Raw genomic sequence first — 27,765 nt, 5'->3', positions numbered from 1 at the left:
ATATATAAAAATAAATATATTTATAACATATATATATACATATTTCCTATTTTTTCATGTTCTCAGTTATTTCAGTAGACTTTTTTAAAAGCAGAAGGCAGTGAAGTTATGTTTTGTCTCCATCTTGTCTAACGAAATTTTTTTTTTAACCAATATGTTCAATTTGATAAATACAGGCATATAATGATTTTAAGGTTTATGTCTACATACCAAATTTATGTAAGGCTAGTTTCAGGTCTCTATGTGGCAAATTTCATTTAGTTGTGACAGTTGCCTGTGCAGAAGCTAATTAGTACTTATTATTTGCTTTTTAGAAAATGGATTCCACATCTCTGTTACCAATGTTTTTAGACATGGATCTGACAATATCACATATAGAATGTTTTCCTAAGGACGTTCTAGTGAAATTTAAAGGCAGAAATAATACTGAATGTGAGTTTGACTACCACATATTACAGAGGGAAATTCAGCATATTCCAAAAGTAAAAGCTAATGTGGACATTGATGAATTTTGTTTGGTGGAAGAAAGAGTATCTGGAGAATGGCAGAGAGGAAGAGTCATGGAAAAGAAAAATGAACTCTATACAGTGCTCCTCATAGATCACGGAAAAGAACTAAGAGTTGATAGTACACAGGTTGCTTCAGCCTGTGGCAACTTATTTGAGCTACCACCACGGGTAATATTTGGTATTTTTGCCAACATACTACCAAATGGGGAAAGATGGCCTCTTAAAGCTTTGAATTATTTTAAGTCATTAGTTGGACTACAAGTGAAAGGTTGTGTACAAGCTGTGTTGCCTCTTCAAAGGACTCTTCTAGAAGTACCAAAAATTACATCCCAGGTTCTTGAGTTACAATTAGGCAGACTTATTGATGGGGATTCATTTCGTCTTATTGTGGAAATGTTAAAAGAATTCCCACAAGAAATGCCCGATTTACTACAACATAGAAGACCTGAATTGTTAAGTAAGAATGATCCTCCAGTTGATGTTCAGCATGTTCTGGATAATTTGCAGCCATCTTTGTCAGTAGGCAGTATTGAAAGTATAAAGGTATCCTCTGCATTGAGCCCAAGTAAATTTTATTGTCAACTAATTAAATGGATTCCAGAGTTAGAAAATTTAACAGCGTGTATGACTTTGCATTATGATGCTATCGGTCAAGTAAGTAGTCCCACATGTGATAACTTTGGACTACTTTGTGTTGCCAAAAGAAGAAATGGACAGTGGTATAGAGGAATTCTTCAGCAGCTCTTGCCCAATAATCAGGTGAAAATTTGGTTCATGGATTATGGCAGTACTGAGGCTATACCTTCAATCCACGTAAAGAAACTTAAACAGGATTTTATTTTAGTACCATTATTTTCATTTCCATGTTCTCTGACATATTTAAACAGTCCAGATAGAGATGCCAGAAAATCTCAATTGAGTGTATTTAAACAAGCCTTGTTAGGACAAACAGTATATGCACACATCGATTGGTTCAATAAAGATGAACATGTGTTTTATGTAACACTACAAACTCAGGAGTCTACAATTAATTCTAAGTGTCTGCTGAAGACTATAGGCACACAAGTAATCTGTCCAGTGTCTGAACCAAAAATCTCTAGTATGTTTAAAGAGAACAGTGCTGCTGATGTAAATGGCTTTGCAGTTGAGCATTTTGTTGGAAATACGGAATTGTCAATAGACTATCTAAATAAAAACTCTTTGAAAGTAGGTTTTCCTATTAAAACTGTAGAGATGGAGATAGAGGCTGCCTATATAGCTTTTGTAGTATATGTATTAAACCCATCAAATTTCTGGGTACGTACTAATGAACATCAGAATGAACTTCAAGATATAATGAAAAATATAAACAAATTTTATGATTTGTGTGAAAATAGTGAACTGATTCTAAGAAATCCAGAACCTGGATTATTTTGTTGTGCTAGATACAGCAAGGATGGACATTTTTACAGAGCTGTCATCACTGAAATTAATGGCTGTAAGATTAATGTTTATTTTTTAGATTATGGAAATACTGATTCCATACCATTTTTTGATGTAAAAGTTTTGCTTCCAGAGTTTTGTGAGTTGCCTGCCTTAGCCATGTGCTGTTCACTTGCACATATATTTCCTATTGAAGATTTATGGGTGAAGGCAGCAATTGACTATTTTAAAAAAATTGTCTTGAACAAAGAAATTTTGCTGCAGGTTCTAGCAAAAAAAGATGACAAATACATTGTAAATATTCAGAGTATTGAAGCCTCAGAAATTATTGATGTTGTCCCTCTTATGTTACAAGCTGGATATGCAGAATATTGGGAAGTAGAGCCAGAGTGTTATCCCAAATCTGCAAGTGAATATTCAGTGTTAAATTTAAAATTTAAAAACAAAGTTAATATTAAAGTCCTATCTGCCTTTCTTGAAGGACCTAAACTTTACCATTCAAATAAGCTAAAAGAAAGTAGCTTGTCTTTGGTAAAAACCCCAGCTGTTAATTTCTCAGACTTAAAAAGTCCTTTCACCTTGTCTGTGGGGACTGAGTCACCACGACCTTATAAAGAATATATGTTTAAACCAGGAACAGTCCTTGAAGTTAAGTGTTCTTCTTATTGTGGCCCAGGTGACTTCTCATGCCAGCTTCAATGTAAGTTAGAAGACCTAAAATTACTAATGGAACAAATTCAGAATTACTATAGCATTCATTCAGATCCTTATCAGATTGGGCAGATTGCTTGTGTTGCTAAGTATTCCAAAGATGGGAAGTGGTATAGAGCTGCTGTTTTGACTCAAGTATCACGAAAAGAATTTGACATAGTATTTGTTGATTATGGTTACCAGCAAAGAGTTTTAATTAAAGATCTTTGTGCTATTAACCCACATTTTCTTAGGTTAGAAAGCCAAGCCTTCAGATGTAGTCTTAATCATTTAGTTGAACCCATTAGTTGTAAATCATTCAGTTGGACAAGAGAAGCATGCAGAGACTTTGGGAATTTTATTTCTTCATCTAAAGGATTGACTTGCACCATTTATGCCTTAGTTCTTACACATCCAAACTCTTTATGTCACTTAGTGGATTTGCAATCTCCACTTACTAGTGCAAAAGAATTTCTTATGAATCATGGCTCTGCACAGTATACTACATTATCAAAGCCATTCCCATCTTCAGTTAGTCTTTACAGTTACTGTTATTCTTCCTTTAACATAAAAATTGGAAGTGAGGAAGAAATATACATATCTCACATACATAGTCCCAGAAGGTTTTATTGCCAACTTAGTAGAAATCATAAAGACCTGGAGATGATAGAAACAAAAATCACAGAGATTAGTAATCTCAAAAATTGTCCAAAATATGATCCTAGTAAAATGAGACTGTGCATATCTAAGTATGTAGAGGATGGTCTCTTTTATCGAGCTTTAACAATGCCAACAGATTCATTAACTGACTTTCTGGTCTATTTTGTGGACTTTGGAAATAAGCAATTAGTAGAAGGAAGTACATTGAAGGCTATTTCAGATCAGTTTCCAGAGTTGCTGTTCTCACCTATGCAAGCTATTAAGTGTTTTTTGTCAGATCTTAGAGATGTAGATGTTCCAGCAGAAATCAATAGCTGGTTTAAAGATAATTTTTTGGGAAAACGATTAAGGGCAATAATATTGTCCAGGGAGTCAGATGGCCAGCTTGGTGTAGAATTATATGATGGATATCAACATATAAATCAGAAAATTAAAATGTTGCTTCATGCTTATGGAAAAAAACATTGTGATCAAGCACGCTGTGTGGAAAAGGGTCATAAAATAAGTGATAATAAGAGACTTACTATTTCTTTGAAAGGCAAAACAGAAAACCACTATCCCAATAATATAAATAAGACTCAGGTAGTAACATATTCTGAAAGCAAAACAGATCAGTTAATGAATCCCAGAAGTACATATGCCAAGCTTTTGAAACCATCGGCCTGTTTTAAAATTGAACCTGTGTCAAAAAACAAAGTGAAGTCTTTGAGTGATGGATTCAAAAATAAAGGTGTAAAAATTGTCCCTGGATCTGCACATACTCTTGATGAAAATGATGTGGGCCAGAAATCAGTAAGGGTTGTATCACCATCTTTTATCCAAGAATTAAATCAAGCAGACTTTCAAAACCCATATAATCTTACTAGACCACAGATCAAGGATCTTCCTCAACCCAAAATTTACTTGAATGCCAAAGTTAAAGGATATGTTTCTAGTGTCAGTAATCCAGCAAGTTTCCATATTCAGCTTGTTGATAATGAAAATGTAATCATCAGACTTGCAGATGCTCTAAATGAAAGAAGAACAAAGATAGTGAAAGAGAGAAAATCAGTTAAGCCTGTGGTGGGAGACCTTGTAGTTGCCGAATACTCTGGTGACCATGCCATTTACAGAGCAGTCATTAAGAAAAATTTGCCAGGAAATTCTTTTGAAGTGGAATTTATTGACTATGGTAACACTGCGGTAATAAGCACATCAAAAATTTATGAATTTCAGAGGGAATTCTTAACAATTCCTCAGCTAGGAATCCATTCTTTTCTTAGTGGAGTCAAGTGGAATGAGCCTGATGAAATATGGGACAGTAAAACTGTGGATTATTTTGCATCAAGAGTAAGTAACAAAACAGTTGCATGTGAATTTTTGAAAAAGCATGAGCAGAAATGGGAAGTAAATATCATTTGTGATGGAACATCTGTTATTAATGAACTACTGAAATGGACAGCATGTTCAAAACTTCAGCAAACAGGATTGCAGATGCCAGCGGTTTTCTCTGAAAAAGTGAGTTCTGGTGAGGATAATGAAATTAAGAAAGGAAGATCAAATGAATATGAAGGTTCTATGATCCTTCAACCACCCTACCAACAGCTGGGTAATATTCCTTTTGAAGAGTTAAAACCTGGCCAACTGGAAAAGGCTGAAATACTTTATGTCTCAAAAAGTGGGACATTTTATGTGAAGTTATCAAAAAATAAAAAAATCTTATCAGATTTAACAGTATTAATTACTAAAGAAGTAAAAAAACCTTTATCAATGGGAACTATTAAAAAAGGCCTAGAGTGCTTGGCAAAATCTAAAAAAACCTTGAAATGGTATCGATCAAAAGTAGAAAAGAAGTGTTTTGATAATAAAGTGCTTGTTTTTTTGGTAGATCGTGGTAGGTATGAAATAGTACCTTTAGGTAATACCAAGGTGCTTAGTAATGAACTAAGAAATATTCCAAGACAAGCTGTGGCTTGTAAATGGATTTGGTTTGAAAATTTTAGAAACAGGTCATTTGAGTCTATTGTGTGTTTATTTGGTCATCTGGAAATAAATATTCTTTTCCTGAAATATTTAGACTCTGTGTGGGAAGTAGACATTTTGGTAGATGGCCTGTTACTTTTTGAATATTTAAATTTAAATACAGTTCGTGTTGAAAACAAACTTAGATCTTCAGAAACGATTTTTAATATGGAATCTAAGTCTCCTGTGTCATGTACAATAAGATCATATACTTGGGCCCAACTCCAAAATGGAAAGCGGTATTCTGGTATTGCCACTGCTATTTCTGATCCATCAGATTTCTGTGTTCAGTTAGAAGATTTCTTTGACACAATGAAATCTCTCTTTGTGTTGCTTTCTGATCTACCAGAAAACTTACAAACAGTGCCTCAAGAGTGCATATCTCCTGGTGCTAGTTGTTTGTTCAAATATGAACTGGAAGATCAGTGGAATCGAGTAGAAATTTCTGAAGTCTCTAATCAGTCTTTACTACTTGTGTTGATCGACTATGGATTTTCTGTTTACATACCTTATTCAGATACAAAAAATCTCAAAGTTGTTCCTGTGGAACTTCTGAATTTACCAAGGTTAAGTTATCCTTGTATCTTAGGTGGTATCTTACCTGCTAAGGGGAAGCATTGGAGTGAAGAAGCCAAAAGCTTTTTTCAAGATCAGCTAAGTAAACCAGGCTTAGTTTTTCAGTTGAGGAGGTATAATTTTGAAACAAAACTGGAAGTAGATGTCATTCATGAGAAAAACAGTTTGGCAGATATGTTGGTTGTATCTGGTTTTGCAGTATATTCTAAAGATTCAGATCATCTTAATGATGGAGTTAGTACTAGTGGATCTACTGAAATCCAGTATCAATTACAGAGTAAGCCTGTTTTCCCATTGTTAGATCAAAATTGTTACAAAAGAGAAAATACAAGCTGTATAATCACTGAGAAACAAAAACTAAAAGAGAAAACCGTAAAGAAAGAGGTCTATAAGAACTTAAGGAAAAGCAATATCAGTATGCGATTATATTCTAGAAATTTAACTCTGAGGAAGGCTGACATTGGAAAACATAATCCCCGAAGTACCATCACATTTGATACATGTACAGCAGCTTCATTTTGGGAACTACTGAATGATTTGAAGAATAACACTAATTTCATTGAAAACATTTTTGAAAAACTACCAACTGAAGAAATACAAGAAAATAACACAGTGGATTTGAGAACAAGGATAAAAGCACTGCGTGTTAATGAAAAAATTATATCTGAGGAACACTTAAAAGGTAGGTACCTATTTAAAAAAAACAGCTTTTTTTTGTATATTGTTTTTTATTCCTTGAAAGTTTATTATATGCTAAGATTATCCAAATTGAAAAAAATCATAGTGCAAGAAGCTCACTAGACAATCAATAAATGGATAAACTGGGAGTGATTACTTAATTATAAAATGATACTTGAGGATATTTTCCTGTTTTGAATGGTAACCTTTGAGAATGTAATGAAAGTGGAGAGAATTTTTAACCATATGTGCATGTACACATAGATGACATTTTATAGATACTTTCAAGGGTTTCACAAAACTAAAGGCCCATAGATCTCTAGTTAATAAATCTTGCTATTAGTGAGCTCCTGGGATCATTTTGGAGAACCAATTTTCTGTTATGTGTTTATCAGATGAAATATATCTTTATTTAGATTTTTTGAGTGTGCTTTTAGCATATTGCTAATAAAGTTAAATTTATAGTATAAACTGACTTGAACATATTTCCTCTTAAATTTTTTAGATGTCAAACTGATTCTATAATAAATTTTAATATTTTATGTTATCTGATTTTGCTTATGCACATTGTATTTTATTTTCTGTATGGATTAGTTACTGATGAATTCGTAGGCTATAAATGTTCCCTGCTTTTAATGAATGTTTGTTCTGACTATAAATCTATTATTCCATATTATCTCTAGTATTATAGCCGGTTACATTCTTTCAATGAGGGGAGGGATCTTGTTTTTATTGATGTATTTTAGAAGGAGTATTTCATTTGAATTCATATTGAGGTGTTTTATAGTTAATTGATAAAGGCTTTAAAATTGGTCCTCTTATTTTTGAGTATTTTGTTATTAGCAGTTATGGTAGAGTGCTTACTATGGTCTAGGTACTGTGCTAAGATTTTTTGATGTATGACGTCTTTTAAAGCTTACCAAATTCTATGAAGTAGGTGGATATTAAGGTTTAAATGGAGTCCAATAACTAGTACCCATTTCTTTGCCTGAATTCTAAACCATTTTAGAGATGGACAAAGAGAGAAACCATTGATGAGCAAAATATCACATTGAAAACAAAACAAAACAGCCAGTGGGCACCTGGGTGGCTCAGTCAGTTCAGCTTCCGACTTTGGCTCAGGTCGTGATCTCGCGATTCGTGAGTTTGAGCCCCACATTGGGCTCTGTGCTGACAGCTTAGAGCCTGGAGCCCGCTTTGGATTCTGTGTCTCCCTCTCTCTCTGCCTCTCCCCTGCTCGTGCTCTGCCTCTGTCTCTCAAAAAATAAAATGTTAAAAAAACCCACCCCAAACCAGCATTGATGGATGTGGTTTTGTATCAATGGGAAAGGGGTTTACCAACACCAAGTCAACAATTTAGACTTACCCACAGAGGCGAATTTCTCCATATTGGGGGTCTACCCATGTAAAACTTACAGGTTGAGGCGTTTATCTCCAAAAAAGAAAGGGAGGGAAGGAGGAAGAGACTAAACTGACCTATACCTTTGTCCTTCTGCATGGCCCTACTCCAAGTGTAAGTAAGGGAGTGAACAAACCAGAGTATTAGGCTAGGAGAATACCTCACCCGTGAATACTTGTACATGGAAGGAAACCCCAGGAATGGGAAGAAGCACCCCTCCCCCAAATTATTATCACTATTTTATGAATGATGCTCAGGAAAATTAAGTAAATTGCCAATGGCTCTAAAGAGAAAAACCTCAGTTCCTTGTTTACTAGCAACTCTGATGTTTCCACATCCAAAGTCTTTTATTAATTACTGATACTGCCTTTTGGAAAGGAGTTAGATATTTGAGGAAGAGTTTTCTATAAGCTTTTGACCATCAGCCCATACACTTTGGCATTTCTATACCTTCTGTTGTTACTTTACATGTGTTTATTTCCACCTTCTTTGTTTTTCCTTAAGAACCCACTCTTGGTCCCCATCTCTATCCTACCTCCTGCATTCCTAGTACAGAGTGAACCAGTAAGTGAATTAAGTAAAAGTAGCTATTATGAAAACAAAGAACCAAACATTAAATTAAAAAATCTTCACTAGGGAAAAATCATAAATTTGAGACAAATACAAGAACCATGGTTTCATGGACTAAGAATTTTCTAATACACTTGCCATGATCCATGTAAAACAAAAAAATAAGAAAACATCAAGTGGTGTCATTGCCTTGTGTACTGTCCAAACTCCTAGCCCCGATTACTCGTCCAACAGTGGTAGTGTAGTAGCCACTGCTGTTTGTTACTATTGCCTGCACGTGCTTTGAATCTAGGGCAAAATGGTTTTAGTTCTTGGTTGAAGTTAGCAATATTTGAAATTGTTGCCTATTAAGGAAACTGGAAAAGTGGCTCTAATGGCCATGCTGTTGAATTTATACTTTGCACTGACATTAAGAAAGAAAGCTTTAAAAAATTCCGATGCCTGGGTCTCACTTTGAGATTGTTTTAATTGGTCAGGCTACCGCCTCCATGAGGATTTTAAACCCCCCTGGGTGATTGTAATGTACAGAGAAGGTTGAGAACCACTGTTTTAGAGACGATTGTGGATAACTTTCTGAATTATTTTGTGAGAGAAAACATTTCTGGACTTTGTGAAAAGTCTTAAAATCTATTCCTCCTTTATTTGGAGGCCAGACTATACATAGTGAATTACAGCAATTCTGTGCTAAACTTAATTTGAAATAAATATAGTAAAAATGCCACGATGTTAGAAATGACCTCAAAGTATAATACATTTATTTTGCCTTGCCCAGGTATTGTTTTAATTATAGAAGTTGCTGCCTCTTATGTTTAGAAAATTGGCTTAACTTTCCCCTAGTTTCACCCTACTGTAACATATCAGTATTAAAATATTCAAACTAGTTGTTTTTGTTTGCAGATTGTTTTCTTAAAAGTTAATAGTCTTTTCCCAGGATGTTTTTGCAGGTTTTTGTTGTTGCTTGTTTGTTTTTCCTGGAAGTCCTTGAATAGATAATTATGGGAACTAAAGAATGTAACAACCCTTCAAAAAGCACAGAAGTATCTAGTCACTCTTTGGTAATGAAGTACTGCGTTATGTTGATTTGTGCTACCTTCCTATGCTTCCTTATTTAACTGGAGGAATTTTTTGAATCTTTCAAATTCTTTGAAAGAAATTTGGAATGGCAACCAACTTTAGAGGAGAATTTTGTCTGACATTTTACATTTGAAATAATACACCTAGACATCAAAGGAGAATGGCTGACAGGCATGTAAAATGTTAGACTGAATTTTGAAAATACGAGACTTGTAGGTGATACACACTTATGAATCACTTGCATCGGATGTAGCATGGTATTTAAAAGTAAGGTCAGTGAGGCCCCTTGCTCCCTGAGTTTGAATTCCTGCTTCATCCCTTCTTAACTGTGAAACTGTAGGTAAGCTTTTTAACGTGGCTGTGCCTCAGTTTTTTCATCTGGAATATGGAAATAATAACTATGCATTTGGCTTCTTGTGAGGAATGAATAAGTTAAAATGTGTAAAACCTTTTCACTAGTATCTGGTGCAGAGTAAGTGCTCAGAAATTTTAGAAATATCAGCCATCCCAATAAAGCTCTAATGTATTTGTTTTGTAAATCTTTTGTGAAATTGCAATTTGAAAAATTGCTGATGCTGCTCTGCAAGAAACTGAAATATGTAGGGCAGTGTGTGTGTGTGTGTGTGTGTGTGTGTGTGTATATCTATATCTAAATTTATAGTACAATGGTTAGATTAACAGTTAAATTTCTATTTGGAAGATAGGATTTATGATTGAGATAATTATAGTTCTAAATAAAGATTAGAACAGGCTATATGTATTTTTTCCAAAATGGGTATATATTAGTGATTGTTTAAGAAAAGATCTTTTCAGTTGTTATGTACAATTATATGTATATATTATAGTATATGTGTAATCTGATTATGCCATACTTCACTCCTCCTTTACCTTTTTCAATTGTGACTTTTAGAAATTGTTAACTAAAAAAATTCTGTTCATAGAAGGTATTTTCAAAATAAAATCTTGACTATGAATTAGACCCATAATGCTTGGAAAATTATATTACAGCATATTAATTATTACTGTTTTTGCTTGTGTTTCAGTGAAGGGAGATGAAAGCTCAGATCCTCTATGTATCAGTTTGGCAACAAATAATACATAGGATACCGAATAATTACTGTTTTGTTGTAGATGCTCCAAATATATAATAAAAGTGGTAAGCATATGACAATTTCTAATATTAAAGGTATCTTCAAGGCATCTAGATTGTTCAAATTATTTCCCTAGGAGACAATGATTAGAATGCTACAGAAATTCTATGTGACCAGGAATTGTGATGATTTGTTTGTAGAAGATTACTTAGGAAATGTGGTTCACTCCTAAAGTATTTTAAACATTTGATAAACCATTCTTTGCTTGTGTTTCCAGTCATTAGATAATATTTTACCATTATCTGTATTTTTCAAGTGTCTTTCCTGACTAAAACCTTTGTTTCAGTTGCTGCTTTGTAGGGACATCATTGAAATCATGGAAAATACATAGAGAGTTAAGGCTATAGGACTGCATTCCCAGGAAAATATGGGTGCTTTTAGGACTGGCACTTATTAATAGGATATGGAAGAGAAGTCAGAGTTAATCCTATTCTTCCCTTTCTTTAGATCATACAGTGGGATTTTTCTTTCATTTTATTTTGCAGTCATACCTTTTTTTAAATTTGGTTTTACACTTTTGGTTGTTCATTAGTTGTAGATATTTGTGCCATTCAAGAACACTGCTGTTTGGTTGGGGGGGTAGATATTTTGTCAGTGTATTTAACTGTGAATTAGAATTTATTTTTCAAGTAAACATTTATTGAACAAATTTAGAGTATTGTTTTGGTGCCAGGATAGAACCATAAAATCATGCAAATGTACTTAAGAGTCAGTGTCCACCAAATAGTTTTGAAGAACTAGAGATTTGGTGATTTAGAGACTATTTGGGGAAATTTAGAAATTTCCTAAGCTAGGTATGGAGAATCCAGTTTATCATTGTACATGTATATTGAATGTATTAATACTGTCATTTTTTTGAGGTTAGGAAGTAATTTCTAGAAATGCTGTTGTTTATGAATATATAGGAGTTTAAGTTGGGTATCTTGAAAGTTTATTCAGTGCAGGGAGGCTTCATATTTTTACACTCCAAATTAATCTGTGGCTTGTGATTATTTTAGAGCAGAGAATTTAATATTTACTCTTTGTAATCGAATTTCTTTGAATACTTTTGTGTCATTTTCCTCCAAACTTCACCAGATCTCACAGATTATTTTGTGCAATTTAGAAAAGTACTTCTATTAGAAAATGAATTCACTTTATACAACTTCTGTGACTATTTAATACTGGGTTGCTTTTGTTGTTTTGTTACCATAAAACATGGCAAAGTTAATGATTTGGATAATTAAACAAAAATGAATAAAGTAAGATAAAGTAGTATTAATGGGTGTTTTTTGGTACCAGTTTTATCATGAAGGGCCTCATACCTCTTCAGTTTTTCAGAGTTCTGTTAATTTCATTTATGTGTCTTGAGGTACAGTATTTTATGTTTAGAAATAGACAAACTTCACAAATTTATTTATAGCATTTATGTTATTAAATACTGTAGAAAATGTTTTTACAAGACTACGTTTCAGTTAATTCCTAACTGATTTTTTATTAGACAGAAGCCCAATCTAGAAAGTAACTGAAGAAAGGATTAAAATTGTTTCCTTTTAAGATAAAAAGAGCTTAATTTAAGACCATTTTCCTCTTTTTTATGGAGCTACATTATTATTTTTGTTCTACATTAGCTAGTTTGTTATACTGTAAAATTACAACATGGAGGATGTATAGTAATATAGTTATTCAGAGTACTTTCAAGCAAAAACAAATAGCGTATTCATCTTAAAATTTATATTTTCTTAGGATTAAGTTTTATTAGATTTTACAGATAAGTCAATATTAAAATAATGCTTTTTCCTACTCTAAAACACTTGTATGAATTTAAGTTAGTAGAAGCTGTTATTTTATGAATGTTGGCGATAGACTATTGATTCAAAATTTGGGAAGTAGTAGCACATTTACATTTTTAGATTAAAATATTTCAAAGTTGAGGATTGCTAAGCTTTACTTTTTAAATTTATTTTTAAAAAATTTTTCTCAGAAACATACTTGATAATTTTTTTAAGTTTATTTTGAGAGAGAGCACTTGTGCATGCTCAAGCAGGGAAGGGATAGAGAAAGAGGGAAAGAGAGGATCCCAAGCAGGCTCCATGTTATCAGCATAGAGCCCTGTGTGGGGCTCGATTCCATGAACCATGAGATCATGACCTGAGCTGAGATCCAGTCAGATGTTTAACTGACTGCACCCCTAAATTCATTTGTAATTTTGCTTTACTCCTATAAATTAAAAAATGTTATTTTTTGAACTCATGTAAAATTTTATAAGAATAGAAAAAGTGTTCTTTAGAAATGATAATTGATTTGGTTTTTAAAAAATATTCACGTATGCATTATTCAAATATGTATGTGTATTCAATTTTTTTTAAACATTTATTCATTTTTGAGAGTGAGAGAGAGCATGAGTGGGGAAGGGGCAGAGAGAGACGGAGACAAAGAATCTGAAGGGCCTCCAGGCTCCAAGCTGTCAGCACAGAGCCTGATGTGGGGCTCAAACTCACAGACCACGAGATTGTGACCTGAGCTGAAGTGGGACGCTCAACCTGCTGAGCCACCCGGATGCCCCCCTTTTATTTTTTTTAAGTTTATTTCTTTTGAGCGTGGCGGAGGGGCAGAAAGAGGTGGGGGGACAGAGAGAATCTCAAGCAGGTTCCATGCTGTCAGTGCGAAGCCCAAAGTGGAGCTCGAACTCTTCATGAACTGTGACATCATGACCTAAGCTGAAATCAAGAGTTGGACACTTAACAGCTGAGCCACCCGGACACCCCTATAACTTTTTCTGACTTTTATATATGTATTTAACTCTGCTATTGCTTAAAAACTTCTTTTGTTCTAGTTGTGTACGCTCAGGGGAAATTATTTTTGTTTTGTATGTTGAGTATTTTGAGTTACTTTTTCACAGTAAAACATTATAAATATAGTTTGCTAAAATCTCAATGAGTATGTTTTAAAAGGGCAATATAGCATTAACAGAATCATACCTTGTGCATATAGTGATGAAAAATTGAATTCACTTTAACATTTCCTTTAACCAAAATTAGTCCTTACTCAGACACTCGGCACAATTTTTTTTCTCTTTAAAGGTATTTCTAATTCTCAAAACAGTTTTTAATTTTTCATTTTTTTTCACTTTTGAAGGAATGCTGGAGTTTTAAAAATTATAAATCTTTTTATTTGGCCTATAATTTGGATATATTTCTCAACTTTTTAAGAGTCTCCCGCATTATATTTATTTTCTACATTTGACTTCTAGAATTTTTCTTAGGTTATATCATGATAGCCATACTAAGAGTATTTAAGATTCTTATAGAAATTCCCCTTTGATGATACATTAACATCTTATGTAATGGTTTTAATGTATTTTCTTAGTTTTCTCATAATTTTTCATTAATCACAAAGTGATCAGTTATTGACTAATGTTATAATGCTATTTCATAATATATTTGTCTCTGTGTCCTTGAACATATTGATAATCTCTGAAAATCTTCTCCTTAGTACTAAATAAAACCTTATCTTTTATAATCTTGTTACAGTCTTCTATATGGTACATTCATTCATCAAACTGTGTTAGATATAGGAGATACAAAAATGAGTCAAATTCTGGTTTTTAAGATACTTACATTATAGTGGTGGAAGCACATTAGTAATTATAACAAAGAATGGTACATGGTATGTAATAAAGGTATATAATAAGGTGCTTTAGGACCACAGAAGACTGTGCACTTTACTTCCTGGGATTGGGGGACCAGTTGGAAAAAGACTTTAAAAATATGACCTGTGATGGGGCGCTTGGGTGGCTTAGTAGGTTAAGCATCCAACTTCAGCTCTGGTCATGATCTCACAGTTCCTGGGTTTGAGCCCCACGTCAGGCTCTGTGCTGACAGCTCAGAGCCTGGAGCCTGCTTCAGATTCTGTGTCTCCTCTTCTCTCTCTGCTCCTCCTTTGCTTGTGCTCTCTCTCTCAGAAATAAATATACACTAAAACAATTTTAAAAAATGACCTGTGAGCCTGATTCTTCAAAGATATGCTAGGGAACTTAGACCTACAAGGAAGGAAATTAGAGGCCACATGGTACAGCCACGCACAACTGACTCAGTACAATCACCCTATTTTATTTTGATCGCCAAGGCCTGAGGGGAGTTGGGAATATAGAAAGTGACTACTCATGGGTGTGGAGTTTCTCTTTGGGGCTCTGAAAATGTTCAGAAGTTAAATGGTGACAGTAGTTACACAATTCTTTAAATATACTAAAACTTATTGATCTGTACACTTGAACAAGGTGAATTTTATGACCCCTGAATATTTCAGTAAAGCTTCTTAAAAATTACATGTATGAAGCTTATGCATAGCTTATGAATTCAGTAAGCTATTCCTTGAGACTGTTTAGAGAAGAACAGAGAAATGTAATGAAATTCTGATATCTAGTTTAGGGATTTCAAAATTAAAGGGAATAAAATCTCAAACCTCAAGAACCAAAAAATAAATGAAAAAGGAGATCGCTAGGGTGGGGAGAATGGCATCCTTAGTCTAGATCATTCTATGCATGTTATTATTAGCTATTGGTCATAATAATAGCTATTACTAGCTATTAGCATTTTTAAACCTTTGTTATTTAAAAAAAGTTTTTTTAATGTTTAGTTTTGAGAGGGAGCAGGAGACAGAGTGCAGGTGGGGGAGTGGTAGAGAAAGAGGGAGACAGAATCTGAAGCAGGCACCAGGCTCTGAGCTGTCAGCGTAGAACCGGATGTGGGGCTTGAATTCATGGACTGTAAGATCATGACCTGAGCCAAAGTTGGACACCTAACTGACTGAGCCACCTAGGCACCCCTAAACCTTGTTATTTTCTTAAAAAATGTTTTTAATGTTTATGTTAGACATCGTGTGAGCGGGAGAGGGCAGAGAGATAGCGAGGCACAGAATCTGAAGCAGGCTCCAGGCTTTGAGCCTCTGTGCTGACAGCTCAGAGCCTGACACCGGGCTCAAACTAACAAACCGTGAAATCATGACCCGAGCCCAAGTTGGATGCTTAACCGACTGAGCCACCTTAGGCACCCCTAAACCTTGTTATTTTTAAGTGTAGACCTAAAAGTGTACAAAACCAAGATATATAGCTACAGGCTTTCTGATAAAACACCTGTGTAACTGCTACACAGTGCAAAAATGGATCATTACCAGGACTCCAGAAGCTCTTTTCCTGTCCTCAAATATTTATGCCCTCCTCTCCAAAGGAACTACTACCCTGACTTTTGTGGCACTATGTTCCTTTTTTTGTGTCTTTAAAGTAGTTTTACCACCTAATTTTGCCAACAACCAAGAAATAATGCTTTTTTCTTTTAATGGTTATATATGGAACTGATAGTATGCTTTTTTTTTTTTAATTTAAGTTTTTACCTGAGCCAAAACCAAGAGTTAGACACTTAACTGAGCCACCCAGGCACTCCAGTAGTATGTTTTTGTTTCTTTTTGCACAATTTTTAAGTACGAGATTTATCCATTTTTTTGGTGTGTGTAGTTACAGTTCATTTATTTTAATTTCTTAAAATTATGTATTTATGTATTTATTTATAACACAAGCAAAAAGGGGAGGGGTGGAGAGAGAGAATCCCAAGCAGGCTCTGTGCTGTCAGTTCAGAGCCCTATGTGGGCTTGAACTTATGAACCATGAGATCATGATCTGAGCTGAAACTGAGTCAGACACTTAACCAATTGAGCCACACAGGCACCCCATTCGTTTTCATTTCCGAATAAATAATTTTTCTTGTAGGGTATAAATTTATTCATTCTACTCTTGACAATTTTTCTAGTTTTCAACTATTGCAAATAATAAGGGAAATAACTGCGTGCCATTTCATGAACATGTATGTATATTTCTGTTGGATGTGTCTGGGTTTCATTGCTGGAATTGTTGGGTCATTGTACACTAGAGGTAGAGAATAGAGGTAGGATGAAACCCTCTGGATGGGTAAGTCTCTTCATCTGGTTGAGTGTTACTTCTGTGGAGGATGCCTATGGTAAGCATTGAGATGAATCACCAAGATTGATATGCCAAGATTCACATGGTCATTACCACTGGCTCATCCAAATGCCTCTTCTGCAGGTTTCCTTATCTTTGTCTTCCATACTTGTACCTTCTGAGCCCCAGCCAACCAACTTAACCAGTTACCACTGTGTGGCAGTCTATATGTGGTTACCTTAGGTTTCTTCCATTTCCATTCAGAAAGGATGTAGGGTGTGCCCAAAGGGAAAGTTTCTTAGCATCGTTCCTTCAGGGATGTCCCTGAATGGGCATGTAGTCAGGCAGTAGTGCATGCTGGCTTGCAATGGCATACTGTGTTGACCAATTTATGGATCATACTTGATTGTTAAAATATCCTCTGTCAGCTGGTCATAGGAAACCTTCCTGGGAAGACCAAAATATGATTTTTGAATGTTAAAACACCCTTGCATTTCTGGGATGTCTCATGTAGGCATGTTATGCAATCTTTTTAATGTCTTGCTATATTTGGTGCTAGTGTTATTAAAGGAATTTTGTTTATAAGGAATATTGGTCTATGGTTCTTTTTTCCCCACTTTGTTATGTCTTCTCTGGATTTGGTATCAGGGGAACAGAATGAGTTGGGAAAGGTCTCCTCTATCATCTGAAAATTTTTATGTAGGGTTATATTTCTCCTTTGAAAGAAATTCCATTTTTTCCCCATGGTTCTTCCATTTTCTGTTTCATTTCTGCTTTGACTTTTACTGTGTTTGATTTGCTTTTTCTAGCTTCTTAAAGTAGCTATTATTTTAGATCTTTGTCTTTTGTAATAGAAGTGCTTAATGCCAGAAACTGCTTTAAAGTTTATATGTTGAGAGAGAGAGAGAGTGAGAGAGAGGACGAAGAGTAGGGAAGGGGTGGAGATAGAGGGAGAGAGAGAATCCCAAGCAGGCTCCGTACTGTTAGCACAGAGCCTGATGCAGGCTCAAACCCATGAACCGTGAGATCATGACCTGAGGCAGAACCAAGCATCAGACACTTAACTAATTGGGCCACCCAGGCACCCACAGAAACAACTTTTTAAGTGTTCTTCAGGTGCAGCCCATATATTTTGAAGTGTGTCCATTTTTTAGGTTATTTTTTAATGCCCCTTTATTTATATTAATTTGGATCCAATAACAGTGATTTTCTCAGCTTTTGTTTTCCTCTGAATATCTTTAACTTTAGGCATATTTTCATATCATATGATAAGCTCTTTTCTTTTTTGATAAGCTCTTTTCAGATGTACAATTCAGTGTTTGGTATTTGTCACAAGTTGTGCAACTATCCCCATTAAAAACTTTTACAACATCTTATTATTCAATATTCCTACATACATTTACTGTTAATTCCCATATCCTTTTCTACCCGCACTCCCTGTTTCAGGCAAACATTAATTTCTGTCCTTAACACTTCTCTTTTCTGGACTTTTGATATAAATGGAATCGTGATATTTGGTCTCTTGTGTCTGGCTTCTTTCACTGAGTAAAATGTTTTTGAGCTACATCCATATCATAGTGTGTATCAGTAGTTCATCCTTTCTTATAGCTTAATAGTATGTCATTGAATAAATATACATATTTCTAAGTTTTGACTGTTAGGATTAATGCTGCTAAAAATATATATGTACAAACCTTTATGTGAATGTGTTCATTTCTCTTGGATATATACCTAAGAGTGGAATTACTGGGTCTTTTGGTAAAGTCATGTTTAATGTTTAAAAAATCCAAACTGTTTTTCAAAGTGACTGTACCATTTTTATATTCCTATTGACTATATGGAGGTTTTGCTGATTCTCTGTATCCTTATATCCTTGTCAATATGTTGTGTCTTTCTTTAAAATCCACCCACCCCGCACCGGCAACCACTGTTTCTCTCCATTTAAGGTCTTTTTTTTTTTTTTTTTTTTTAAATTCATTTTGGCTTAATCTCTGACCTATTTCACTTAGCATTATAGCCTCTAGGTCCATTTGTGTTGTGTACCTGGGAAGATTGCTGCCTTTTTTTTCTTGAGTGACTGATATTTCATTGCAGATACATGTACCAGATTTTCTTCATCCATTCGTCTATGGATGGACTCTTGGGTTGCTTCCATTTCTTGGCTATTATAAATCATGCTGAAATAAACATAGGAGTGCATGTATCTTTTTCAAATTAGCGTTTTTATTTTCTTTGGGTAAATACCTGGTACTGAAATCATTGGATCATATGGTAATTCTGTTTTTAATGTAAGAAACCTACATACTATTTTCCCTAGTAGTGGAACCAATTTACATACCCTTCAACAGTGCATGAGGGTTCCTTTTTCTCCACATCCTTGTTTACACTTGTTATTTATTCCGTTTTTGATGTTAGCTGACAGATGTGAGGTAATATCTCATTGTGATTTTAATTTGCATTTCCCAGCTGATTAGTGATGTTGATCATCTTTTCGTGTGTTGGCCATCTGTATGTTGTCTTTAGAAAAACTCTATTCAAGTCCTCCACTCATTTGTAATTTGATTGTTTGTTTTTTGATGTTGAGTTATAGAAGTCCTTTATATATTTAGGTTATTAGCCCCTATCAGATATGTCATTTATAAATATTTTCTCCCATTCAGTAAATAGGCGGTGGTCTGCTTTGTGATGGTTTCCTTTGCTGTGCAAAAGCTTTTTATTTTGGGGTAGTCCTAGTAGTTTAATTTTGATTTTGTTGGCCTTGCCCAAGGTGACCTATCTAGAAAAATATTTCTATGGCTGATATCAAAGAAATTACTGCCTATGTTTTCTTCAAGGGGTTTTATGGTTTCAAAGTTTCACATTTGGGTACTTAATCCATTTTGAGTTTATTTTTCTGTATGGTGTAAGAAAATGACCCAGTTTTATTATTTTTCATGTAGCTCTCCAGTTTTCCCAGCACCGTTTGTTGAAGAGACTGTATTTTCCCCATTATATATTCTTGCCTTCTGCATTGTAGATTCATTGAACATGTAAGTGTGGGTCTGTTTCTGGGCTCTCTATTCTGTTTCATTGATCTGTGTGTTTGTTTTTGTGCCAATACCATACTGTTTTAATTACTATAGCTTTGTAGCATACATTGAAATCTAGGATTATAATACTCCAGCTTTGTTCTTTCTGAAGATTGCTTTGGCTATTTGGGGTCTTTTGTGGTTCCATACACATTTTAGGATTATTTATTCTAGTTATGTAAAAAATGTTGATTATTTTGATAGGGATTGCAGTAAATCCATAGACTGCTTTAGGTAGTATGAACATTTTAACCATGTTGGCTCTTCTAATCCATGAGCATGGAACATCTTTCCATTTGTTTGTGTCTTCAGTTTCTTCCATCAACATTTTATAGTTTTTGGAATATAGGTCTTTCACCTCCTTGGTTAAGTTTATTCCTAGGTATTTTTGGTACAATTGTAAGTGGGATTGTTTTCTTAATTTCCCTGTGCTATTTCATTATTAGTGTATAGTAATTAAGTAGATTTCTATATATTTTGTATCCTGTGACTTTACTGAATTCATTTAACAGTTCTAGTAGTTTTTTTTTTCCTGGAGTCTTTAGGGGTTTCTTATACACATTTTAATATAATCTGCAAATAGTAAAGTTTTACTTCTTCATTACCAATTTGGATGCTTTTTCTTTTTCTTGTCTAAATGCTGTGCACAGACTTCTATGTCAAATAAAAATGGTGAGAGTGACCATCCTTGTTCATGATCTTAGAGGAAAGGGTCCCAGTTTTCACCATTGAGTATGATGTTAGCTGTGCATGTTTCATATATGGCCTTTATTATGTTGAGGTGTGTTCATTCTACATCGACTTTGTTGAACATTTTTTTATCATGAATGGATGTTGTACTTTATCAAATGTTTTTTCTGAATCTGTTGAGATTTTCTCTTCTTAATGTGGTATATCATTTTGAATATATTTATGAATATTGAGCTACCTTTGCATATCTGGAATAAATTGCACTTGATGTGAATGATTTTGTTTAATGTATTATATTTGGTTTGCTAATATTTTGTTGAGGAATTTTTTATGTTTATCACAGATATTGACCTGTAGTTTTCTTTTTTTTGTAGTGTTTGTGTTTGGTTTGGTCTCAGGGTAATGTTGCCCTGCTAGAATGAATTTAAAAGCTTTCTTCCTCTTCTGTTTTTTTGGAATATTTGAGAGGAATGGGTACTGATTCTTCTTTAAATTTAAATCCTTTAAATCATGTAAATGTTTAGTAGAATTCACCTGTGAAGCTGTCTGGTCCTGGATTTTGTTTGTTGGGAGATTTTTTGACTACTGATTCTATTTCATTGCTAGTAACTGGTCTGTTCAAATTTACTGTTGCTTCCTGATTCAATTTTGGAAGGTTATGCTTCTAGGAATCTATCCATTTCTTCTAGGTTGTCCAATTTGTTGGCATAATAGTCTTACCTTTTATTTCTGTGGTGTAGTTTGTTATTTCTCCATTTATCATTTCATTTGAGTTCTCTTTTTTCTTGATGAGTCTGGCTAAAGATTTATCAGTTTTGCTTATATTTTCAAAGAACCATCTCTTGGTTCTTCATCTGTCATTTTCATTCTTGCCATCCTAGTGGATGTGAAAATGTATCTTTTGGTTTTAGTTTGCATTTCACTAATGATATTGAGTATCTTTCCATGTGCTTCTTAGCCATTTGTATATCTTCCTTAAATAAAAGTTTTCAAAAATTGTTACCATTAATATTTTTTTTGTCTCTTTATTGTTGAGTAGTAAGAGTTTGTTTCTGGATATAGGCCCCTTATCCTGTATATGGTTTACAAATATTTTCTCCCACTTTGGGTTGTCTTTTCACTTTGATCTCCCTTTGAAACACAAATTATTTAATTTTGATGGAGTCCAGTGTGTATCCATATTTTTGTTGCTTTTGCATTTGCTTTTGGTGTCATACATAGGAAGTCATTACCTAATCCAAGATGGCGAATATTTATAAAAGTTTTTCCTAAGAGTTTTAAAATCTTAACTTATATTTAGGTCTCTGATCTATTTTGAGTTAATTTTTGTATGTGGTATGAGGTGGGATATAACTTTATTTTTTTGCAGGTGGATTCCCAGTTTTTACATCACCATTTATTTTTATTTATTTTTTCAATATATGAAATTTATTGTCAAATTGGTTTCCATACAACACCCAATGCTCATCCCAAAAGGTGCCCTCCTCAATACCCATCACCCACCCTCCCCTCCCTCCCACCCCCCATCAACCCTCAGTTTGTTCTCAGTTTTTTAAAAAAAAATTTTTTTTTTTAACGTTTATTTATTTTTGAGACAGAGAGAGACAGAGCATGAACGGGGGAGGGGCAGAGAGAGAGGGAGACACAGAATCAGAAGCAGGCTCCAGGCTCTGAGCCATCAGCCCAGAGCCCGATGTGGGGCTCGAACCCACGAACCGCGAGATCGTGACCCGGGCTGAAGTCGGACGCTTAACCGACTGAGCCACCCAGGCGTCCCTGTTCTCAGTTTTTAAGAGTCTCTTATGCTTTGGCTCTCTGTCACTCTAACCTTTTTTTTTTTCCCTTGCCCTCCCCCATGGGTTTCTGTTAAGTTTCTCAGGATCCACATAAGAGTGAAACCATATGGTATCTGTCTTTCTCTGTGTGGCTTATTTCACTTAGCATAACACTCTCCAGTTCCATCCACGTTGCTACTAAGGACCGTATTTCATTCTTTCTCATTGCCATGTAGTACTCCATTGTGTATATAAACCACAATTTCTTTATCCATTCATCAGTTGATGGACATTTAGGCTCTTTCCATAATTTGGCTATTGTTGAGAGTGCTGCTATGAACATTGGGGTACAAGTGGCCCTATGCATCAGTGCTCCTGTATCCCTTGGGTAAATTCCTAGCAGTGCTACTGCTGGGTCATAGGGTAGGTCTATTTTTAATTTTCTGAGGAACCTCCACACTGTTTTCCAGAGCGGCTGCACCAATTTGCATTCCCACCAACAGTGCAAGAGGGTTCCCGTTTCTCCACATCCTCTCCAGCATCTATAGTCTCCGGATTTGTTCATTTTGGCGACTCTGACCGGCCTGAGGTGATATCTGAGTGTGGTTTTGATTTGTATTTCCCTGATGAGGGGCGACGTTGAGCATCTTTTCATGTGCCTGTTGGCCATCCAGATGTCTTCTTTAGAGAAGTGTCTATTCGTGTTTTGTGCCCATTTCTTCACTGTTATTTGTTTTTCGGGTGTGGAGTTTGGTGAGCTCTTTATAGATTTTGGATACTAGCCCTTTGTCCGATATGTCATTTGCAAATATCTTTTCCCATTCCGTTGGTTGCCTTTTAGTTTTGTTGGTTGTTTCCTTTGCTGTGCAGAAGCTTTTTATCTTCATAAGGTCCCAGTAGTTCATTTTTGCTTTCAATTCCCTTGCCTTTGGGGATGTGTCAAGTAAGAAATTGCTACAGCTGAGGTCAGAGAGGTCTTTTCCTGCTTTCTCCTCTAGGGTTTTGATGGTTTCCTGTCTCACATTCAAGTCCTTTATCCATTGTAAGTTTATTTTTGTGAATGGTGTGAGAAAGTGGTCTAGTTTTAATCTTCCGCATGTTGCTGTCCAGTTCTCCCAGCACCATTTGTTAAAGAGACTGTCTTTTTTCCATTGGATGTTCTTTCCTGGTTTATCAAAGATTAGTTGGCCATATGTTTGTGGGTCTAGTTCTGGGGTTTCTATTCTATTCCATTGGTCTATGTGTCTGTTTTTGTGCCAATACCATGCTGTCTTGATGGTTACAGATTTGTAGTAGAGGCTAAAGCCTGGGATTGTGATGCCTCCTGCTTTGCTCTTCTTCTTCAAAATTACTATGGCTATTCGGGGCCTTTTGTGGTTCCATATGAATTTTAGGATGGCTTGTTCTAGCTTTGAGAAGAATGCTGGTGCAATTTTGATTGGGATTGCATTGAATGTGTAGATAGCTTTGGGTAGTATTGACATTTTGACAATATTTATTCTTCCAATCCATGAGCATGGACTGTTTTTCCATTTCTTTATATCTTCTTCAATTACCTTCATAAGCTTTCTATAGTTTTCAGCATACAGATCTTTTACATCTTTGGTTAGATTTATCCCTAGGTAATTTATTCTTCTTGGCATCACCATTTATTTTAAAAGGCTATTCTGTGTTCACTGAGTTGTTGTGGAACCTTTGGCAAAATCACTTGACCCAAAATGATTTATTTATGGACTCTTAATTCTCTTCCGTTGATCTATGGGACTAGTCTCTTGGCTGTACGTCACTGTTGTGATTACTATAGCTTTGGAATATTTTTGAAATCAAAGGGTAAGTTCTCTCTCTCTCTCTCTCTCTCTCTCTCTCTTTTTTTCCGGATTGCTTTTGCTGTTTTGGGTCTATTACATTTCCACATGAATGTGAGGATCATTTTTTATTTCTAAAAAAAACAAAAAAGCTAGATTTTACAGCAGTTGATTCAATCTATAGATTCTTTAGGGGAGACTTGCTATCTTAACAATATTGAATCTTCCAATCCATGAACAGGGAATATCTGTGTGTTTATCTTTAATTTCCATCTACAATGTTTGTAAGTTTTAGTGCAAGAGTCTTGAAACTCTTACTCTTTATTTCTAGATATTTTCTTCCTTTGTTGCATGAAATATATTGTTGATTTAATTCTCTAATTCATTGTTTACTGGAATACAATTGATTTTGAATTTTAACCTTGTATTCTGTAACCTTTCTGTACTTGTTTATTCTAATTTATACGTGTATGAGTATAGTTCTTTGGATTTTCTGCATATAGAATGTTGTATGCAAGTAAAATTTAAGTTTTCCCTTTCCATTTGGATCCTTTCCCCCTTTTTTTTCTTGGCAGAGAGTACTCCAGTGTAACGTTGAAAAGTGGTGAAAGCAGGCATCCATGTCTCATCCATGTTAGGAGAAAGGCCTTCTGTCTTACACCATTAAGTATGATATTTGTGATAGGTGTTTTAACCTTTAATCAGGTTGAGGAAGATATTTTCTAGTCCAAGTTTGAGAGTTTTTATCATTAATGTCTACTTTAATAATTTCTCTTGGTTATCTGTCGCTTTTTCCTCTTTCTTCCCCTGGTTTTTAATTACATGGAAGACACTGTGTATGTATATTGTAGTTTTGGATTATGTTATCCTTTAAGATTTAAAATTTTTGTTCTGGTAGGTGGTTAAATTGCTAATGGATCACTTGGATTTTATCAAGATCTAGTTTAAGGGCACACCTATTTAATTTTGTTTTCATGCTTTTTGTATCTTCTATGGCATAACTTTTCTGGGGTCTCCGCTGAATGCCTGGGTGGTTTTTCCAGGGTGCTTCTATTCTGGCTTGGCCCAAACTGCAAAATCTCCCAAGCACTCTGTTGCCTCCAGAATCTCTTCTCAGCTTTCAACCTCTTAACATAGCTACACTAACTATGGAGTCTTGCCCTGTAGCTTTGTGGACTAGGAGTTCACTGAGGACCTGGAGAATTACCATGCGGGCTTCTGAGTTTCATCCTCTGTGGCTCTAACTGTGGCACACAAATCCCAGTTGCTATAAATAGCCTTGAGCTTTGATTTCTGCATCCTTAATTCAGTAAAACTGCTCCATGCTTGACCTCACTTCCTGCCCATTGTTCAAATAATTTTGGACGAATCACGCATGTTACCTTTCTCAAGGATTGTAGCCCTTCCATGGGTGCTGTGCAACGCCTGCAAACAGTTTTATATGTTCTCTAGGTTTTGTGTCCAGTTGTTTATCAAGGGCAGTTACTTTTGCAGCCAAGACAAGACTTCCCTAGTTTGTCATTAAACTTCTACCATTCAATAAGGAAGCACTTGGAGGTAATACAGGCAATCATTTGAATTCTGGGAATAGTCTTCTCATCTCTTGTTTAATTTCTACCCTAGTTCTCTAGTAGAAGCTGGATCAGGCGCCTCAGTCAATATATACAACTCTTCTTCTTTGTTCAGTGCATGAGGAACCCAAAGTGGCTTTTTTTCCCATGTTATTTTTTTCCATGTTATTTTAATAGGATTTTGAGAGACAGAAAAAACACATGTGTTATAAGCATTTGTGTTCCCTACTGTCATTGTGCGTATTGCCTGTAGTACTTTGTTTTCATCACTCATTTCTAGATAAACTGACAGAGAGGATTTTAGTTTCTGAATTTGGCCACAACACTATCTCCTGTCTCCATACCCTTTTCAAAGAGTATGGAGAAGTGATGGTGCTTGATTTGTGAGGTACATATTAGGCTATGTACCTCTGACTTGTTCACTAGAATAGTTATGCTTAATGCTGGATTGCCATGTAAGTAATCCAATTACCTTGAGGCCTCCATGCTTTGAGGGAACTGAAGTTACATGAACAGGTTATGTTTAGATCATTTTTTTTTTTTAATAGTTCCAGTGTAGGACCATTTGAGTCTCCCTAGATAAGGCCCAGACATTGTGGAACACAGATAAGCCAACTTTTCGATGTTTTTCCAAATTTCTGTCTCATAGAATCTGTGACATAATATTATTATTTTTATCACTGGGTTTCAGAATAAGTTGTTACATGGAAATAAATAATAAATGGAATAGACTTTGGTACCAGACATGAGATGTTGCTATAACTTTTGGACTGAAGAGTGGGCAGAAACTGGAAGGAAGCCTGAAGGTCCTCAAGGAGGCTGTCAGTGAGGGCTTTAAGGAAGTTGAGGAAAATGTTGAAAGCTGGAGGAAAGGAGACTGGAAATCTTTGTTATATATATTAAAGAAAATCTAGCAAAATTGCCACTGCCATAGTATGGAAAACATGAAAATCTATCTAATGAACTGACGATTTAGTTTCCGAGCAATTTGGAAATTCAAGAGATTTCCAAGCAATTACTGCATGTGTTCTGATTCTTAGTTTTGAATGAGTGTGCCTATAGAAGTTGTTCTATGCTTGCCCCACAGTGGTATGTTGGATGTGTGTGGGCTAACATGCCACTTTGTTTCATAGGTCTTCAGATCAAGAGGATTGTCGTTGGGGAACTACTTCTGGGAGCCTAATCTACACTTGGACCTGATTTAGATGATGAGGTCTGAGACTGTTCTGATGCCATAATGGATTGAGACTTTGGAGGTCTTGGGGGAGGGTGTAGTATATTCTACATATGGGAATGATATGAACTGGGGCCAGAGGGAAAACTGCGTCACACTTTATTATCCAAAGATTGTCTCGGTAATATTTTCTAAGTTTTCATCTACTTTGACTTAGCTGTTCCCATCAAGAAGGGGAATATAATTATCCTTCCCTTGGATCTGTGCAGGCTTATGAGTGCTGTGACCAAAGCATAGAGTAGAAGTGATGCTGTGTGATCTTAAAAAGGTAGTTCACAAACAGTAACATAGCTTTCACCTTATTTTCTGGAACACTTGTACCTGGTGTCTTGGACCATCATGCAAGAAATCCAAATACCACATCCAGGTTGTGAGGAAACCCAAGCCATGTGGGGAGACAATGTGTAGGGACTCCTGTCAACTGTTCCAGACCCCAGCCATTCGAGTTTTCCTTGCTGAAGCCATGGGTATTGATTGTACAGAGACAAGCCAGCTCCATCATGTTCGTATCCAAATTCCTAAGCTTCAGGACCCATAAACTTAATAGAATAGTTGTGTTTTATACACCAAGCCTTGAGGTAGTAACTGGAACAACTGGATAACTTACAAACCATGTTAGAAAGAATCATCAGCGCTCTTGGTGTGTAGTAAGAGTAGAGGCCTGGTAATGAGTAAAGTGAATTTCAGTGAAAAAGTCTGACACATTTTATCTGCCTAATGGCTTGCTTATTCATTTATTTGGTTTTGGGATGCTAAGTCCTTTGGCTATCTGAATTCCAGAGAGTAGATGTGCCACTGTACTAGTTTATTTGTAAACGTTCCATTTAGTTTGCATTGTGTTCTACTTGATTTAAAACTCAATAAATATGATTCCTTCAGTTTGCCTCAATATTTTACACATAGATTTGAGATGAATACATATTAAATATTTTGTCAACTTTTTCGAGGGCATTATTCATG

At 35.2% G+C, this 27,765-nt stretch overlaps 1 protein-coding gene across 1 annotated transcript; it reads left to right on the top strand.

Annotated features, from left to right (window-relative positions):
- Positions 1–317: 317 nt before the first annotated feature.
- On the top strand, positions 318–27,765 carry TDRD15 (tudor domain containing 15). Its single transcript, XM_047853202.1, has 3 exons — positions 318–6,540; positions 10,623–10,735; positions 26,705–27,765. The coding sequence occupies exons 1-2, from the start codon at positions 318–320 to the stop codon at positions 10,679–10,681; spliced, it is 6,282 nt and encodes a 2,093-aa protein (XP_047709158.1). The 3' UTR covers positions 10,682–10,735; positions 26,705–27,765.

The sequence above is a fragment of the Prionailurus viverrinus genome, chromosome A3 (genome assembly GCF_022837055.1).
Source record: "Prionailurus viverrinus isolate Anna chromosome A3, UM_Priviv_1.0, whole genome shotgun sequence".
Classification (NCBI taxonomy): Eukaryota; Metazoa; Chordata; class Mammalia; order Carnivora; family Felidae; genus Prionailurus; species Prionailurus viverrinus.
The sequence above is the reverse complement of the archived record's forward strand: the minus strand, read 5'-3'. Positions and strand labels throughout refer to the sequence as shown.